This window comes from Bufo bufo, chromosome 9, assembly GCF_905171765.1.
Source record: "Bufo bufo chromosome 9, aBufBuf1.1, whole genome shotgun sequence".
In the NCBI taxonomy this organism is placed as follows: Eukaryota; Metazoa; Chordata; class Amphibia; order Anura; family Bufonidae; genus Bufo; species Bufo bufo.
Window position 1 is genome coordinate 221,656,311 of NC_053397.1, and position 19,250 is coordinate 221,675,560.

The 19,250-nt window shown below is 40.2% G+C and overlaps 1 protein-coding gene across 1 annotated transcript; it reads left to right on the plus strand.

The window, feature by feature from the left end:
- The first annotated feature begins 205 nt into the window (after positions 1 to 205).
- On the plus strand, positions 206 to 18,948 carry C8B (complement C8 beta chain). Its single transcript, XM_040407144.1, has 12 exons — positions 206 to 351; positions 4,145 to 4,289; positions 4,726 to 4,867; positions 5,245 to 5,386; positions 5,903 to 6,035; positions 9,727 to 9,924; positions 11,459 to 11,699; positions 12,754 to 12,882; positions 13,149 to 13,312; positions 13,752 to 13,905; positions 17,227 to 17,295; positions 18,394 to 18,948. Exons 1-12 carry the CDS (start codon positions 242 to 244, stop codon positions 18,543 to 18,545), a joined length of 1,779 nt encoding a protein of 592 aa, XP_040263078.1. The 5' UTR covers positions 206 to 241; the 3' UTR covers positions 18,546 to 18,948.
- The last annotated feature ends 302 nt before the right edge of the window (positions 18,949 to 19,250 follow it).

Consider the following 19,250-nt stretch of genomic DNA (forward strand, 5'->3'; position numbering starts at 1 on the left):
GCTTATAATTGCTGGATAAGTGTGCATACATATGTTCAAAAGGTATTACCGTAATATTGTTTTTGAAAAGAAAGTAAAATAGATATAAATATTCTCCACATACAAAATATTGTAACTATATACCACGTTGCATATCAGTAATGGCCACAAGGTGGCGCACTTTGGTTTGCAAATATTTTTTTCTCTTTTTCTTTTTTTTTCTTTTCCATAGTCTAGGCTGTTACATGTGTAATACTTCTTAATGCAAAGTGGTCAGTGTAGAGGAATCATTTGCAAGAGAGAGAAGGAATCCTACAAATGCATGATGTTATTACATGTCATACTGATCAGCCTAGGCCTGTATCATTCCAGGTAAGCACCTCAATGTGTATAACTGGGCATTGTGTAGTGTCTACTCAATATAAACTATGGGAAAAATTTACATAGGTGGGGATAAAGTGAGGTCCCCAAACCATATACATTTGGGCTTCTAAGAATTCTGGGAATATATGACTACTGTAATACTGCTCCTATGTACAAGAATATAACTACTATAAAACTGCCTCCTATGTACAAGAATATAACTACTATAATACTGCTCATATGTACAGGAATATAACTACAATAATACTGCTCCTATGTACAAGAATATAACTACTATAATACTGCTCCTATGTACAAGAATATAACTACTATAATACTGCTCCTATGTACAATAATATAACTACTATAGTACTGTTTCTATGTACAAGAATATAACTACTATAATACTGCCTCCTCTGTACAAGAATATATCTACTATAATACTGCTCCTATGTGCAAGAATATAACTACTATAATACTGCCTCCTATGTACAGGAATATAACTACTATAATACTGCTCCTATGTGCAAGAATATAACTACTATAATACTGCTCCTATGTACAAGAATATAATTACTATAATACTGCTCCTATGTACAAGAATATAATTACTATAATACTGCTCCTATGTACAAGAATATAACTACTATAATACTGCTCCTATGTACAAGAATATAACTACTATAATACTGCTCCTATGTACAATAATATAACTACTATAGTACTGTTTCTATGTACAAGAATATAACTACTATAATACTGCCTCCTCTGTACAAGAATATATCTACTATAATACTGCTCCTATGTGCAAGAATATAACTACTATAATACTGCCTCCTATGTACAAGAATATAACTACTATAATACTGCTCCTATGTGCAAGAATATAACTACTATAATACTGCTCCTATGTACAAGAATATAATTACTATAATACTGCTCCTATGTACAAGAATATAATTACTATAATACTGCTCCTATGTACAAGAATATAACTACTATAATACTTCTCCTATGTACAAAAATTGTATTACTATAATACTGCTCCTATGTTCAAGAAAATAACTACTATAATACTGCTCCTATGTACAAGAATATAACTACTATAATACTTCTCCTATGTACAAAAATTGTATTACTATAATACTGCTCCTATGTTCAAGAATATAACTACTATAATACTGCTCCTATGTACAAGAATATAACTACTATAATACTGCTCCTATGTGCAAGAATATAACTACTATAATACTGCTCCTATGTACAAGAATATAATTACTATAATACTGCTCCTATGTACAAGAATATAATTACTATAATACTGCTCCTATGTACAAGAATATAACTACTATAATACTTCTCCTATGTACAAAAATTGTATTACTATAATACTGCTCCTATGTTCAAGAAAATAACTACTATAATACTGCTCCTATGTACAAGAATATAACTACTATAATACTTCTCCTATGTACAAAAATTGTATTACTATAATACTGCTCCTATGTTCAAGAATATAACTACTATAATACTGCTCCTATGTACAAGAATATAACTACTATAATACTGCTCCTATGTACAATAATATAACTACTATAATACTGCTCCTATGTACAAGAATATAACTACTATAATACTGCTCCTATGTACAAGAATATAACTACTATAATACTGCTCCTATGTACAAGAATATAACTACTATAATACTGCTCCTATGTACAATAATATAACTACTATAATACTGCCTCCTATGTACAAAAATATAACTACTATAATACTGCTCCTATGTACAAGAATATAACTACTATAATACTGCTCTTATGTACAAGAATATAACTACTATAATACTGCTCCTATGTACAAAAATATAACTACTATAATACTGCTCCTATGTACAAGAATATAACTACTATAATACTGCTCCTATGTACAAGAATATAACTACTATAATACTGCTCCTATGTACAAGAATATAACTACTATAATACTGCCTCCTATGTACAAGAATATAACTACTATAATACTGCTCCTATGTACAAGAATATAACTACTATAATACTGCTCCTATGTACAAGAATATAACTACTATAATACTGCCTCCTATGTACAAGAATATAACTACTATAATACTGCCTCCTATATACAAGAATATAACTACTATAATACTGCCTCCTATGTACAAGAATATAACTACTATAATACTGCCTCCTATATACAAGAATATAACTACTATAATACTGCTCCTATGTACAAGAATATAACTACTATAATACTGCTCCTATGTACAAGAATATAACTACTATAATACTGCCTCCTATATTCAAGAATATAACTTTTATAATACTGCCTCCTATGTACAAGAATATAACTACTATAATACTGCCTCCTATGTACAAGAATATAACTACTATAATACTGCTCCTATGTACAAGAATACAACTACTATAATACTGCCTCCCATGTGCAAGAATATAACTACTATAATACTGCTCCAATGTACAAGAATATAACTACTATAATACTGCTCCTATGTACAAGAATATAACTACTATAATACTGCTCCTATGTACAAGAATATAACTACTATAATACTGCTCCTATGTACAAGAATATAACTACTATAATACTGCTCCTATGTACAATAATATAACTACTATAATACTGCCTCCTATGTACAAGAATATAACTACTATAATACTGCTCCTATGTACAAGAATATAACTACTATAATACTGCTCCTATGTACAAGAATATAACTACTATAATACTGCTCCTATGTACAAGAATATAACTACTATAATACTGCTCCTATGTACAGGAATATAACTACTATAATACTGCTCCTATGTACAAGAATATAACTACTATAATACTGCTCCTATGTACAAGAATATATCTACTATAATACTGCTCCTATGTACAAGAATTAAACGACTATAATACTGCTGCTATGTATAAGAATATAACTACTATAATACTGCTCCTATGTACAAGAATATAACTACTATAATACTGCCTCCTATATACAAGAATATAACTACTATAATACTGCTCCTATGTACATGAATATAACTACTATAATACTGCCTCCTATATACAAGAATATAACTACTATAATACTGCTCCTATCTACAGGAATATAACTACTATAATACTGCTCCTATGTACAAGAATATAACTACTATAATACTGCCTCCTATGTACAAGAATATAACTACTGTAATACTGCCTCCTATGTACAAGAATATACCTACTATAATACTGCCTCCTATGTACAAGAATATAACTACTATAATACTGCCTCCTATGTACAAGAGTTGACATAGGTAGGGATAAAGTGAGGTCCCCCAGACCATATACATTTGGGCTATAACTAGTATCAGCCTTTGAATACCATTTCTGTGTACATCAGATTTAGAGGATATTATGCTGATTACTGAATCCACCACTAGAGGGATGAACAGTTTACGGTAATTTGTATTCTGGAGGTGATTTTGGGCTCCGATCGTTTTACAGATGTCTTAATAAATTACGCAAAGCAGAATACTGGACCTTGAAACGACAAGATGATAAAATATGGAGAGTCACTTTAAAGCTAGATGATTTCTGCTCCTTGTCCCTTGAAGCCTCCATTGACAGCTCATTCATAATGACAATTAGGCGGTAATGATCTGTGAGATAATGAGCCACTTGTTTTAATTAGAAATTGAACTGTATTTTTTCGATGTGACAGTCATTATTAAATAATACAATTTTATTGCGATAATCCTATTTTGATATAAAACTTTTCACCCATTTGCAGTTGTCAATCACATAAAAATGCAGCCACTTGGAATCCTCCAAAGCGAAGAGTGGCGAGATCTGTGGAGAATGGTCCAGAGCCGGTCGATTGCGTGCTTTCCGGCTGGTCTTCCTGGAGCTCATGTGACCCGTGTGAAAAAAAGAGAGTAAGTCCAATAAAAATTTCAAAAACTATCGGTTGTAATGGAGCCATGTGCTGTATACCTGATACTCCTCCCTTTTGGAACTCACGAGTAAATGAGAGGTTCGTCTTCCTATTAAGGAGAGAAAACATCTAAGGTTTCCCGAGTGCAGCAAAGGATTTTGGTGAAGCTCTGAGCTCCAGACCTTTTTTTTTTGTATGATTTGCTTTAATAGATTGATATAAAAAAGCTGATCATAGTTCAAAGAGAACTAAAAAGTGCTAAGACTCCTTTACCTAGGTCTTCAGAGAGGCCCCAACTCACGGACTTCACCGCTGCAACCTTTCAAGATGTCAAAGTGAATTGACAATAAATGTAACATTGTTACACAGCTTTTAGTATAACCCCGCCCCTGAGGAATCTGTAATATATTGATTCTATTGTGTTCCTCTTCATACAGTACCGATATTCACAGCTGACCCAAGTCCCTCAGTTCCAAGGTGACCCTTGTTATGTAGTAGACCGACAGGAGGAGAGCTGCAGTACCAGAACCATTTGTAGGAACACAAAGCGGTGTGAAGGTTTCCAATGTGCAGAGTCCGGTAAGTATCCACTGTGACGTGTTGAATTCTTTCAGAAAAAAAATTCAAGGTTAGAGGTTTGGGGTCTTCAGCCTACAGGTCATCTGATACATAGCTCGATACAATGTATCCCTGGATATTTGTATGTGCATTGAATTCAATCACACAAGGTCATCTGCCATTCAATGATGCTAAAGGTAGTGGGGGGGCCTTGAAAACTTCACAATTGTTTGTAGTTGTCTCCAGTAATACAAAAACAAATTGACTGGTGGACATGATGGATCTTAAGATTAAGATGTTGGATTTTGTGTTAAGGACTCTGGTCTTTTAGTTTGTGATGGGTGAAGAAGTCTCTGAATGCTGAGATCAGTTACTTTAAGTATTTCTACTGTTGTCAGGAAAATGCATCAGCCGTCGGCTACTGTGTAATGGAGATGATGACTGTGGCGACCTGTCAGATGAGAAGAACTGTAAGGTGGTCCGGAGTACATGTACTGATGAGATGGAACAATACTGGGCAATTGAAAACCTGGCAGCAGGGTAAGTACCTTCCATGAGACTAAAGCTGCCCATAGAAATAAAGACCTTACATTAAACCTGAGTAACCAAAGCTTAAAGTAAGTGTCCACTCAGCATTAATAAGTCCAATGGTCATTACATTTATATCATTTAGAGCTCCAGTTTTCTGATACACATTCTCTGCATAGACATAAATAATCCATGCTGCCTGCAGCCACCACCAGAGGGAGCTCTATCATACAGTGTTGACATTGGAGGTTATACTGAAACAGTAGGCAGTAAGCTCCCCCTAGTGGTGGCTGTAGATGGACTGAGAACACTTTTATACCACGTGTGATCAATCTGCAGCATAACCCATGTACAGTATATACAGTGCCGAGATCCCATAATGCACTTTGTTATGCATCCTGCGAGATGTGGTTTTATTTCTGTTGCACAATGTCTGTGCTGCATCTCCCAGAATGCACGGCGGCAGGGTATCCTCTGAGCTGGAGTCTGGTGCTAGAGGAAAAACTGAAGGCTAATGTTTCCTCTTAGATTGAATTTATTTACCAATAACCGGGAAGGCTTGGTATTAGATCACCGTTACTACGCCGGAGGCTGCTCGCCTCACTACATACTGGGGACGAGATTTAGAAAGCCATACAACGTGGAAAGCTTCCTCCCTGAGGTAAGTGAGACTGTAAATCAGTATATAAAGTGTAAACTAAATGAAATGCTGTATACCGCTGTATGTCAGGATAAGTCAGCCATCGTGGAGGCAACAGAGAGCAGTCTCTGGTCACCTAGTCACTAAGATGTTGGATTTTGTGTTAAGGACTCTGGTCTTTTAGTTTGTGATGGGTGAAGTCTCTGAACCAGCAGACATTCAGAGATCCCAACCTCCTTCCCAAGTACTGGTGTCTTATGTCTCCTCTCCATATCTGCTCTCTGCCATATCCTCTCTTCGTGGCTGCTGTCTTCTCTCTCCCATGTCTTCTCTCTATGTCTGCTTCTTCAATATCACTTCTCCATGTCTGCTGTCTATAATGTCTTCTCTGCTCTCTACAGTCATGTGAAAAAATTAGGACACCCTTTGAAAGCATGTGGTTTTTTGTAACATTTTTAATAAATGGTTATTTCATCTCCGTTTCAACAATACAGAGAGATTAAAGTAATCCAACTAAACAAAGAAAACTGAACAAAAGTCTTTTCAAGATCTTCTGTAAATGTCATTCTACAAAAATGCCTATTCTAACTGAGGAAAAAGATAGGACACCCTCACATGTATTCCCTCTTAAATTGGCTCAGATCTCACACAGGTATATCACACCAGGTGCACATAATTAGTAGATCGTTACTCTGCATGTTGAATGAGGCTTGCCCTATTTAAACCTCAGACATTTAGTTTGGTGTGCTCCTGACTGTTGAAGTGAGAGTGAGCACCATGGTGAGAGCAAAAGAGCTGTCAGAGGACTTCAGAAAAAAGATTGTAGCAGCCTATGAGTCTGGGAAGGGATTTAAAAAGATCTCAAAAGATTTTGAAATCAGCCATTCCACTGTCCGGAAGATAGTCTACAAGTGGAGGGCTTTCAAAACAACTGCCAACATGCCCAGGACTGGTCGCCCCAGCAAGTTCACCCCAAGAGCAGACCGCAAGATGCTAAAAGAGGTCTCCAAAAACCCTAAAGTGTCATCTCGAGAACTACAGCAGGCTCTGGCTACTGTTGATGTAGAAGTACATGCCTCTACAATCAGAAAGAGACTGTACAAGTTTAACTTGCATGGGAGGTGTGCAAGGAGGAAACCTTTGCTTTCCAAGAGAAACATCGAGGCCAGACTGACATTTGCCAGAGATAAAGTTGACAAAGACCAGGACTTCTGGAATAATGTTCTTTGGACAGATGAGTCCAAAATTGAATTATTTGGACACAACAGCAGAGGACATGTTTGGCGTAAACCAAACACAGCATTCCAAGAAAAGAACCTCATACCAACTGTGAAGCATGGAGGTGGAAGTGTCATGGTTTGGGGCTGCTTTGCTGCAGCAGGACCTGGTCAGCTCACCATCATAGAATCCACGATGAATTCTACTGTGTATCAGAAGGTGCTTGAAGAACATGTGAGACCATCAGTTAGAAAATTAAAGCTGAAGCGGAACTGGACCATGCAACATGACAATGACCCAAAACATACTAGTAAATCAACCAAAGATTGGCTGAAAAAGAAGAAATGGAGAGTCCTGGAATGGCCAAGTCAAAGTCCAGATTTGAATCCCATTGAGATGCTGTGGGGTGACTTGAAAAGGGCTGTACGTGCAAGAAACCCCTCAAACATCTCACAGCTGAAAAAGTTCTGCATTGAGGAGTGGGGTAAAATTTCCTCAGACCGATGTCGAAGACTGGTAGATGGCTACAAGAACCGTCTCACTGCAGTTATTTCAGCCAAAGGAGGTAACACTCGCTATTAGGGGCAAGGGTGTCCTATCTTTTTCCTCAGTTAGAATAGGCATTTTTGGAGAATGACATTTACAGAAGATCTTGAAAAGACTTTTCTTCAGTTTTCTTTGTTTAGTCGGATTACTTTAATCTCTCTGTATTGTTGAAACGGAGATGAAATAACCATTTATTAAAAATGTTACAAAAAACCACATGCTTTCAAAGGGTGTCCTAATTTTTTCACATGACTGTATGTCTGTTCTCTATATCTGCTCTCTATGTCTGTTCTCTATATCTGCTCTCTATGTCTGTTCTCTATATCTGCTCTCTATGTCTGTTCTCTATGTCTGCTCTCTATGTCTGTTCTCTATATCTGCTCTCTATGTCTGTTCTCTATATCTGCTCTCTATGTCTGTTCTCTATGTCTGCTCTCTATGTCTGTTCTCTATATCTGCTCTCTATGTCTGTTCTCTATATCTGCTCTCTATGTCTGTTCTCTATGTCTGCTCTCTATGTCTGTTCTCTATATCTGCTCTCTATGTCTGTTCTCTATATCTGCTCTCTATGTCTGTTCTCTATATCTGCTCTCTATGTCTGTTCTCTATGTCTGCTCTCTATGTCTGTTCTCTATATCTGCTCTCTATGTCTGTTCTCTATGTCTGCTCTCTATGTCTGTTCTCTATGTCTCCTCTCTATGTCTGTTCTCTATATCTGCTCTCTATGTCTGTTCTCTATATCTGCTCTCTATGTCTGTTCTCTATGTCTGCTCTCTGTCTGTTCTCTATATCTGCTCTCTATGTCTGTTCTCTATATCTGCTCTCTATGTCTGTTCTCTATATCTGCTCTCTATGTCTGTTCTCTATATCTGCTCTCTATGTCTGTTCTCTATGTCTGCTCTCTATGTCTGTTCTCTATATCTGCTCTCTATGTCTGTTCTCTATATCTGCTCTCTATGTCTGTTCTCTATATCTGCTCTCTATGTCTGTTCTCTATGTCTGCTCTCTATGTCTGTTCTCTATGTCTGCTCTCTATGTCTGTTCTCTATATCTGCTCTCTATGTCTGTTCTCTATGTCTGCTCTCTATGTCTGTTCTCTATATCTGCTCTCTATGTCTGTTCTCTATGTCTGCTCTCTATGTCTGTTCTCTATGTCTCCTCTCTATGTCTGTTCTCTATATCTGCTCTCTATGTCTGTTCTCTATATCTGCTCTCTATGTCTGTTCTCTATGTCTGCTCTCTGTCTGTTCTCTATATCTGCTCTCTATGTCTGTTCTCTATATCTGCTCTCTATGTCTGTTCTCTATATCTGCTCTCTATGTCTGTTCTCTTCAATATAGTTTTCCATGTCTGCTCTCTTATATGATATTTCTCATGTTCTGCTCTTGTGACCCTCATTCTATGTCTTCTCTTTCTGTCTGCTTTCTCCTTTCTTCAATATCATTTCTCCATGTCTGCTAGCCGGCACTATGTTCACATCATTCTACTTTAGTGGTCTCACCAGTGCACCTTCTATGCATGCTTGGATCTCTCCACTGAGGTAGAAATACTAAAACGGCCTTAGTGCATCCTGGGGACGAGCAGTGGAACCCCCTCCTTCTGGTGTCTCCATTCATTTCAATGGAAGAAGCAGTCATTTAAAAAAACTGATTAAAAATGTAAAGATTTTAATATTGCACCCTGAGGCATAGAGCAACATGAACTGCCGAGCTTCTGCTGTTGGAGAGCACGCAGGTGCACAGAGCGAGGGATGTCCTCTGCTCCAGCAGGGAGGGAGAGGGGTTATTGGGATGAGGGTGCAGAGTTGCAGGTACCTGATACAGGTTTGCATCCAAAGGATCTTTATAATTTTTCAACTGAAGGAATGTGTTTGGTGAAATTTTGGCTTATGAAAGTTTGTGATGAGTAACCTGAGCTGTGACTATATGATATATGTTCTCCCCTCTAGGGTAAAGGCAAATACGAGTTTTCCCTTTCCGAATATGAGTCATACTCAGATTTTTCGAGAAATTTTTCCTCAGCTCATGCAAAACAGAGCAGCTTCAGCATCGGCTTCAAGATACCATCTGTCTTTGAATTTGGCTTCAGCTACAGCGATATGAAATTCAAAACCTATAGAGAAAGGACAACGAGATATTCTCACACGGTGAGTATGTAAGAGTGTAAGTCGTGGGACATCTCAGAAAATGGACGTGTTGGATATGTGAGGGACGCTCAAGTACCAGTGCTCATAATACATGCAATGCCCAAAATGCAGAGGTCTCTAGACAAATCAGGTTCTAGAGCCCCCATATGATTGCCCTTACATAATTCTACATATAGGCTGTGTTGGGACTGTCTCCCACATCTTCTTATACAGGGTGGGCCATTTATATGGATACACCTTAATAAAATGGGAATGGTTGGTGATATTAACTTCCTGTTTGTGGCACATTAGTATATGTGAGGGGGGAAACTTTTCAAGATGGGTGGTGACCATGGTGGCCATTTTGAAGTCGGACATTTTGAATCCAACTTTTGTTTTTTCAATAGGAAGAGGGTCATTTGACACATCAAACTTATTGGGAATTTCACAAGAAAAACAATGGTGTGCTTGGTTTTAACGTAACTTTATTCTTTCATGAGTTATTTACAAGTTTCTGACCACTTATAAAATGTGTTCAATGTGCTGCCCATTGTGTTGGATTGTCAATGCAACCCTCGTCTCCCACTCTTCACACACTGATAGCAACACCGCAGGAGAAATGCTAGCACAGGCTTCCAGTATCCGTAGTTTCAGGTTCTGCACATCTCGTGTCTTCACAGCATAGACGATTGCCTTCAGATGATACGAGATGTGCAGCACCTGAAACTACGGATACTGGAAGCCTGTGCTAGCATTTCTCCTGCGGTGTTGCTATCAGTGTGTGAAGAGTGGGAGAAGAGGGTTGCATTGACAATCCAACACAATGGGCAGCACATTGAACACATTTTATAAGTGGTCAGAAACTTGTAAATAACTCATGAAAGAATAAAGTTACGTTAAAACCAAGCACACCGTTGTTTTTCTTGTGAAATTCCCAATAAGTTTGATGTGTCAAATGACCCTCTTCCTATTGAAAAAACAAAAGTTGGATTCAAAATGGCCGACTTCAAAATGGCCGCCATGGTCACCACCCATGTTGAAAAGTTTACCCCCTCACATATACTAATGTGCCACAAACAGGAAGTTAATATCACCAACCATTCCCATTTTATTAAGGTGTATCCATATAAATGGCCCACCCTGTACTTAACAGCAAAGTGTGTGCACCATAGAGGCATTCTCTTATGGGGTAGATGAAGAGTAAGTCCCAAGTTCTGAGTGGATTTACCAACTTTCTCCATGGACCATTGGGTCCTAGGGTAATGCGGGTCTTGCCATCCACATGGAGAACTCTTTTGTTAGGGTATTCACCTGACATTCTCCATTATTTACTCCCCTGATTAAAATGCAGCAGTTTGGTCAGTGACCACATGTGAGCATCTTCTAGTTGAAACCAAGTCGAGTAGCTTTAGGACTCTTGGCTGTAGATCAGCTCAAGAGAGGATAGTCATATATAATGAGTTCACATGTGGTTCTCCAAAGATGGGTTAGATCCACCTCTAGTTCATTCTCCTATCTCAATTTTGCCAATAATATTTTGTTCCGAATATTTCAGAAAAGTTTATTTATCCATGCACGATCTGATCTAGAAGTGGCAAGATACAAACTCAAAGCCCGGAACCTCATGCTTCATTCAGAGTTTTTCCAGAGAGTAAAGCAATTACCGATGGAATACGTGTACGGTGAATACAGAGACCTCTACCGGGATTATGGGACACATTTCATTACGGAAGCCACTCTGGGTGGAGTCTATGAATATACGCTGATTCTGAAGGAGGAAGCTGTAAAAAATGAAGGTAACGTATGTATTATCAGGGTCTGGTTAATAGTCAACCTTGAACATATGCAGGGGTGTGCATAGAGAATGAGACGTCCCATCAGAAGTATCAAAAGAGCCCTGCCCCTGCAGATCTAGACCTCCAAGCCTCACCTTCAGCAAGAAGAGAAGGACAATGTGGCCCTTGGATTAGTTTCATCTCACTGTGTGGAGAAAGGGCTGAATTTATTATAGATCCCATGTGGAGATATTTTTAAATAGGTCATCTTGGTCCACAGGTCTCTTTATAGCCATAAGGTATACCAAAGTCTGTGATAAATAACTGTAAACATGTGCATTGTAACCAAGAGCTGGTTAAGGAATTGGGGACAAGAATTACATCTTACCATTTCGACAGAAGACTCTCCTGGATCCTGATCCTGCTATGAGTATGGAGCCCTAGGTGCTATGGGTTTCCTTGGCAAGGAACTGCAGTCAAAATAGGTCCAAAAGTCATGTTCCTCTTCACTTCTATCATGCATGAAGAGGGTGAGGCTGTCACACAAGAAAATATGACCCTCGTGTCTCTGTCAGATATGGTGACATGATCCGGCAGGGGGTTGATTTTTTATTTAATTTTTTTGCTTTACCCTATGTATGTCTAGGAGAACATCTATATACTTTCTAGAGCCTTCGTGGTATTATAGGGGCACAGAAAGACTTGACCATTCTGTAAACGATTGGCCACGTGGAGAAGAAAAAACTTAGAGTCATATGAGATGAGATGGGGAGGAGATCTTTGAATGGACAGAGGTTTCTGATCCACTAGAGAAAGTTCTTAGAGGGATACTGTAGAAAAACTGATATACTATGTTATGATAAGTACAGGGCCTGAAGGGGTGGAGTATTGCATAAGAAATGTTTCCTTGGCAGTTTTTGAATCCCCCTCATGCCCTGCAGGGTGGACGAGCTCCTAAGGTTCTAAATATCTATCAATGAACATTCATGGGTTTCAATAGGAATCTTGCAATACTCTGTACCAGTTTATTGCAAACAGTTTATTGAAATCCCTTTAAATTGACTTTTCCAAACAGGTTATTCCTTCAGTGATGTAAAGTCTTGTGTGAATGCTGGCTTTTCACTTGGAGGGAATATCTGCGGAGTCTGGGTAGGGGTCGGCATGACTGATTCAGAGTGCAACAAAATCCTCAAGGAAATCGGAGGTAAGAAGATGCCCGTGGTCACACGTCATGTAATCATGATATAATTAGCTAATAAATAATTGCACAATTGACTTATTTGCAAAGCCCTTAGTAGGGGTCTAATACTGTTATGTTATAAGGCAGTGGTCTCCAAGCTCTGGCTCTCCAGCTGTTGTGAAACTACAACTCCCAACATGCCTCACAGGTGCAAGTCAGAGAACCATAGTTTGGAGATGACAGATACGAGGTGGGATGTAGGATCTGATGGCCGTCATCTGATGTTACAGATAACAGATCAAGTCGCAAAATAGTGGAAGACTTTGTCGCTCTCGTAAGGGGAGGGGCTAGTGAGCATGTGACCACCCTTGCATACAAAAACCTCCCGACGCCAGAGCTAATGCAAGAATGGGGGGACGCCGTGCAATACAACCCAGAGATCATAAAGATAAAGGTATGATCAGTGAAATGAAATGTAATTTTATAATTGACACATGTAATTACAATGTTTATATTCATTGCTAATATATTTTTGTATTTCCTTGTCATTTTCAAGATTGCTACTTGCTGTGAGTAAAACTTTACATAGCATTGTATAGCTGATTGCTTTGTTACAATGTATCAGATGAGGTCTGTCCAGGCTGATGGCTCTGATACATTGTAACAAGACATTCAGCCTTTGATTGTAAATAAGAGTTTGTCTGGTTACCAACTGCAAATCTAAACTGAAAATGTTGAAAAAGATAAAAGTGAATATTAATTAAACACTTGAATTATTATAAATTAATATGAAATACTTGAATACATTTGACAGACCCTTTGATAGTGATGTAGCTAGTTAAAAGCTTCGTGGGCTCTGAGATCTCTCCCATGTCTTCCCTTGAATCTTGTAGGTCAGCCCTTTGTATGAACTTGTGACAGCAACAGATTTCATTGGTGCAACCACCTTACAAGAGAACATGAAGCGCGCCTTGGGAGAATACCAGAGGGAGACCAGTTCCTGCCGCTGCACCCCCTGTCAAAACAATGGCGTTGCTGTGTTCACCGGTAAGAATACAGGACAATAATCTTTTATTGGAAAATTATATTTAATGCAAAAGTTAATTAGAATGAATACTGAGAATATGGATGTCATAGAGAGGGGGTTTCCTTTCTCTGAACTCCACCCCCTCTATGAGCGAGAACAGAATGCTTCTCTATAAGAAATGTTACTGTTCTGAAAGATAGTCATCTATATGGAAGATTAAATTTTGGTCGGTTGTAGCCAAAAGCTGAGTACAATTTAAAGGATTGTAGAATAGTGAAAATGGAGTAAAGTACCCCCAACCTCCAGCCTGCTAGTTCAATGTGTTCTGAACTTTGATAAAGTGGCATGGTCAGATGACCCTGTCATTGGGAGTGTGCACATTTGTTATAGAATAATATATGTTTACATGTATAAATAAGCCTAAATGGGGTCATTTACAATCAGAAATATGCCTATATTAGGCATATTTCAGGCACAGATTGCAATGCAAAGGTTATTTGGGCCGCAATTATGCGACTTTTCCCCACTCGCACCAGGTCTAAAATTGTGGCCATGGCCTGTTTTAGGCATAGAAAATGGTCTACATGCAAGCCAGCAAGGAAGCTGGCGTAGATTTAGACCGGCGGTAGATACGCCGAAGTCATGTAGAGGCCGGTGCCTCTACATAACTTCAGCGGATCCACCACCACCGCAAGGGTGTCTAAAGCACCGGTCTTAATAAATGATCCCAATAGTTTTCTCTGACATATCTGCTTGTGAATCAGAGCTCAGTGGGTATTCCCTATGGAACTGCAAGTTCAGAGCTCAGAGAGTGTAGAATTACTGGTTCAGTGCTCAGTGGGTGTTCTTTCTGGAGCTGCAAAATTAAAATTCAGAGGGTGTTTCCTGTAAAGCTGCAGGTTCAGAGCTTGGTGGGTGTTTCCTGTGAAGTTGCAAGATGTGAAGATCAGTGGATGTTCCTGTAGAGCTGAAGAGTTTAGTGAGTGTTATTTGTGGAGCTGTAGGTTCCGAGTTCAGTGGGTGTTACCTTTAAAGCTGAAGGTTCAGAGTTTAGAGGATGTTTCCTGTGGAGCTACAGGTTCAGATTTCAATGGATGTTTTCTGTGGAGCTGCAGGTTCAGAGTTCAGTCAGTGTTTCCTGTGGAGTTGCAGGATGGGAATCAGTGGGTGTTTCTGTGGAAATGTAGAATTTAGTGAGTGTTCTCTGTGGAGCTATAGGTTTGGAATGCAGTAGGTGTTATCTGTGGAGATGCAGGTTCAGAGTTCAAAGGGGGATTTACTGTGGAGCTGCAGATTCAGAGATTAGTGGGTGTTTCCTGTGGAGCTGCAGGTTCAGAGCTCAGTGGTTGTTTTCTGCGGAGCTGCAGGTTTAGAGCTCAGTGGGTGTTTCCTGTGGAGCTGCAGGTTCAGAGCTTAGTGGGTGTTTCCTGTGGAGCTGCAGGTTCAGACCTCAGTGGTTGTTTTCTGTGGAGCAGCAGGTTCAGAGCTCAGTGGGTGTTCCCTGTGGAGTTGCAGGTTCAGAGCTCAGTGGGTGTTTCCTGTGGAGTTGCAGGTTCAGAGCTCAGTGGGTGTTTTCTGTGGAGATTCAGGTTCAGAGCTCAGTGTGTATACCCTGTGGAGCTGCAGATTCAGAGTTCAGTGGGTGTTTCCTGTGGAGGCTGCAGGTTCAGAGCTCAGTGGGTGTTTCCTGTGGAGCTGCAGGTTGAGAGCTCACTGGTTGTTTCCTGTGGAGCTGCAGGTTCAGAGCTCAGTGAGCATACCCTGTGGAGCTGCAGATTCAGAGTTTAGTGGGTGTTTCCTGTGGAGGCTGCATGTTCAGAGCTCAGTGGTTGTTTTCTGCGGAGCTGCAGGTTCAGAGCTCAGTGGGTGTTTCCTGTGGAGCTGCAGGTTCAGAGCTTAGTGGATGTTTCCTGTGGAGCTGCAGGTTCAGAGCTCAGTGGTTGTTTTCTGTGGAGCTGCAGGTTCAGAGCTCAGTGGTTGTTTCTTGTGGAGCTGCAGGTTGAGAGCTCACTGGTTGTTTCCTGTGGAGCTGCAGGTTGAGAGCTCACTGGTTGTTTCCTGTGGAGTTGCAGGTTCAAAGCTCAGTGAGCATACCCTGTGGAGGTGCAGATTCAGAGTTTAGTGGTTGTTTTCTGTGGAGCTGCAGGTTTAGAGCTCACTGTTTGTTTCCTGTGGAGTTTCAGGTTCAGAGCTCAGTGAGCATACCATGTGGAGGTGCAGATTCAGAGTTTAGTGGTTGTTTCCCGTGGAGCTGCAGGTTGATAGCTCAATAGGTGTTTCCTGTGGAGCTGCAGATTCAGAGTTTAGAGGGTGTTTCCTGTGGAGGCTGCACGTTGAGAACTCAGTGGGTGTTTCCTGTGGAGCTGCAGGTTCAGAGCTCACTGGTTGTTTCCTGTGGAGCTGCAGGTTGATAGCTCAATAGGTGTTTCCCGTGGAGCTGCAGGTTCAGAGCTCACTGGTTGTTTCCTGTGGAGCTGCAGGTTGATAGCTCAATAGGTGTTTCCCGTGGACCTGCAGGTTCAGAGCTCAGTCAGTGTTTCCTGTGGAGCTGCAAGATGGGGGTCATTGGGTGTTTCTGTGGAGCTGTAGAGTTTTATGAGTGTTTTCTGTGGAGCTATAGGTTTTTAATGCAGTGGGTGTTATCTGTGGAGCTGCAGGTTCAGAGTTCAATGGATGCTCCTGTGAAGCTGCTTTCTCTTTATCCCACAATGCTCTACTCTTTTTTCCTTTGCATTCTCCCCTATTTCTCTCTCAAACTTATCATTGTGAAAACAACTTCGGCTAGAAAATGCAACTCACAGGTCTCAAGAATATTCAGCCTGTGCCCAAGTTGGTGCTCAGGAGGAGCAGAGTAGTAACATGTGACTGCAATACAGGGTTTGCTTGCTGTCAGGAAGCAACATCAACTTGCTACATGAAGGTCTCCTCAGTTGCTGTACACAGAAAACTGTAATAGCTATATAATAATTTAAGGGGGTTCTCCAGGGCTGTAATATCCAGTAAATTAAATGAGAGCAGTACAGTACCAGTCACCACCGAGCGTACAGAGCTGTGCCTGTTCCAAAGCTGCTCGTCCAGTGACCAGTGTTGATCGCCAGAGGTGGCAGGGGTTGTACCACCTCCGCACCACCAATCTTTTAGTTATGTTCATGACCTATCCTGAGGATAGATCATAGATATTACGGTCCTCTGGAACATCACTTTAAGTTGCATTGAAAGTAGCCCTTTAACTTTCATTTAAATGTTCTAACAAAAATTTAAAAAAGCAAAAGAATAAAGACATAAAGCAGGATCTTTCTTTCTGTGGATGATTATTTGTCTTTTCCTCTTGGTCTTTACAGAAAATCGCTGTGAATGTGTTTGTCCATTGGGGTTCAAAGGCTCCGCTTGTGAAATCACCAAGAGGCCGGGTAAATAACAGGATTAGTCCATTCTGTGCTCTCTGTTTGGCTTTTATTTTCATTGCTAACGGGAAAGGTCACAGAGTTACATTCAGTACTCAAATCCATGACTCGAGAGCGCCCCCTGTCACGTCACATTCACATGCAGTAGATTTGTTGCAGAAATTTGAAAGTTTAGGGACACATTTATTAAGACCAGCGTTTTTGACGCCGGTCTTAACAAAGCCCTAAGCTGGCGGTGGATCCAGCGGAGTTATGAAGAGGTGCCGGCCTGTCTAAATGTAAGGCAGCTTCCTTGCTGGCTTAAATTTAGACCATTTTCTATGCTTAAAACAGGCGTAGAAAATGGTGAATGAGACGGGTCTGACGGCCCCTCACCTTCCCCGCCACACCCAAAATGTTAGAACTGGTGTGAGCACGGCAAAGTAGCAGATAACGGCGCAACTAACCGCTGTGCTGCCATCTGCGCCTGAAATACGCCTAATTTAGGCGTATTTCACATTAGTATATGACCCCCTGAGTTTCATACATCAGACTGGGGTTGCTTTGTTGATTTCTGCAAGCTCCAAATTTCTGCAACAAATCTGCCGTGTCTGAACATTCGTTTATGGGCAGATAACCAACCATTAATGACTATTTCTATTATCAGAGACCTTAAGTCATCTTCCATTCCTGGAGCACAGCTATAGAATCTATAGGCAGCAATGTCTTCTGGTCTCCAAGACGCTACCTGAGAAGACACCAGAATTATGAATGGCCCATGGCAGATCTGGGACCTGTATCAGCTTGCATTTCTGACTCCTCACATCCCAGCTCCGTGCATTGTTACAGCCTTACCTCCCCCCATTGATTAAACACAGACCCCCCATCGTCAAACAATCGGATTGACTAAACACCAAACATAGAGGATCTAATTCCCCCCTCCCAGATAGACCATCTGGCTTCCGCTGTAATCCTTCCGTACACATTACATGAAGGTCCCATACATGTTGCCCCCCACTATCCCGTGCATGATGGGAAATCTTTATGGGATGCCCATTATCCCTTCATTCTCTGCTCCGATGCACTATGATCCTTCTGTTTGATTTGCGTTGTTTTATTTTTCAGCTCCAAAAATAGATGGAAGCTGGAGTTGTTGGTCAAGCTGGACATCGTGCTCGGGGAGGATCCAGACGAGGCAGCGTCAGTGTAATAACCCCTCGCCACAAAACGGAGGACAGTCATGTGAAGGAGCCGCCACTGACACAAGTAGCTGTTAAGGCGCTACAGTTTATGAAACTTTGTGGCATCTTCCTCACCTTGCAGTAGCCTGTATCCCACGTTCCCTGCCTGCACAAAAAAAATCAGTTTATAGTAATAAAGTTAAAAGAAGACAGGGAGGAGGGATAGGAGGGGGATGCAGCTGCAGTTTCCCTCTGCGAGGCTGCATGCTGTGAGAGGGGAGGAGGAGCTGCAAAGAGGAAACATCTGATTGGCTCAGAGCAAAAAGCTCAGCTCTGACATCACAGCAGAAAGATCCCACCCATTGGATTTTTTTGGTACCATTATAATCAACAGTTACACTGTATGGTGTCCATCAACCTAGATCTCATTTTGTTACATCTTGAATTTTGTGGTTTATTTAGTTTTTTGCAAAAGTGAAATAAAATATTACAGTGTGAATGTGAGAGATGTCTTATTATTTCACTCTCTGGTGTTATTATTTTGTCTCCATGCAGTGTTGTCAGATTTCAAGGATCCCTGAATCCCATTATAGTGAATCTCCCCGGTACATGTTCTGTCGTATATACACTGCTCAAAAAAATAAAGGGAACACGAAAATAACACATCCTAGATCTGAATTAATTACATATTCTTCTGAAATACTTTGCTCTTTACATAGTTGAATGTGCTGACAACAAAATCACACAAAAATAAAAAAATGTAAATCAAATTTTTCAACCCATGGAGGTCTGGATTTGGAG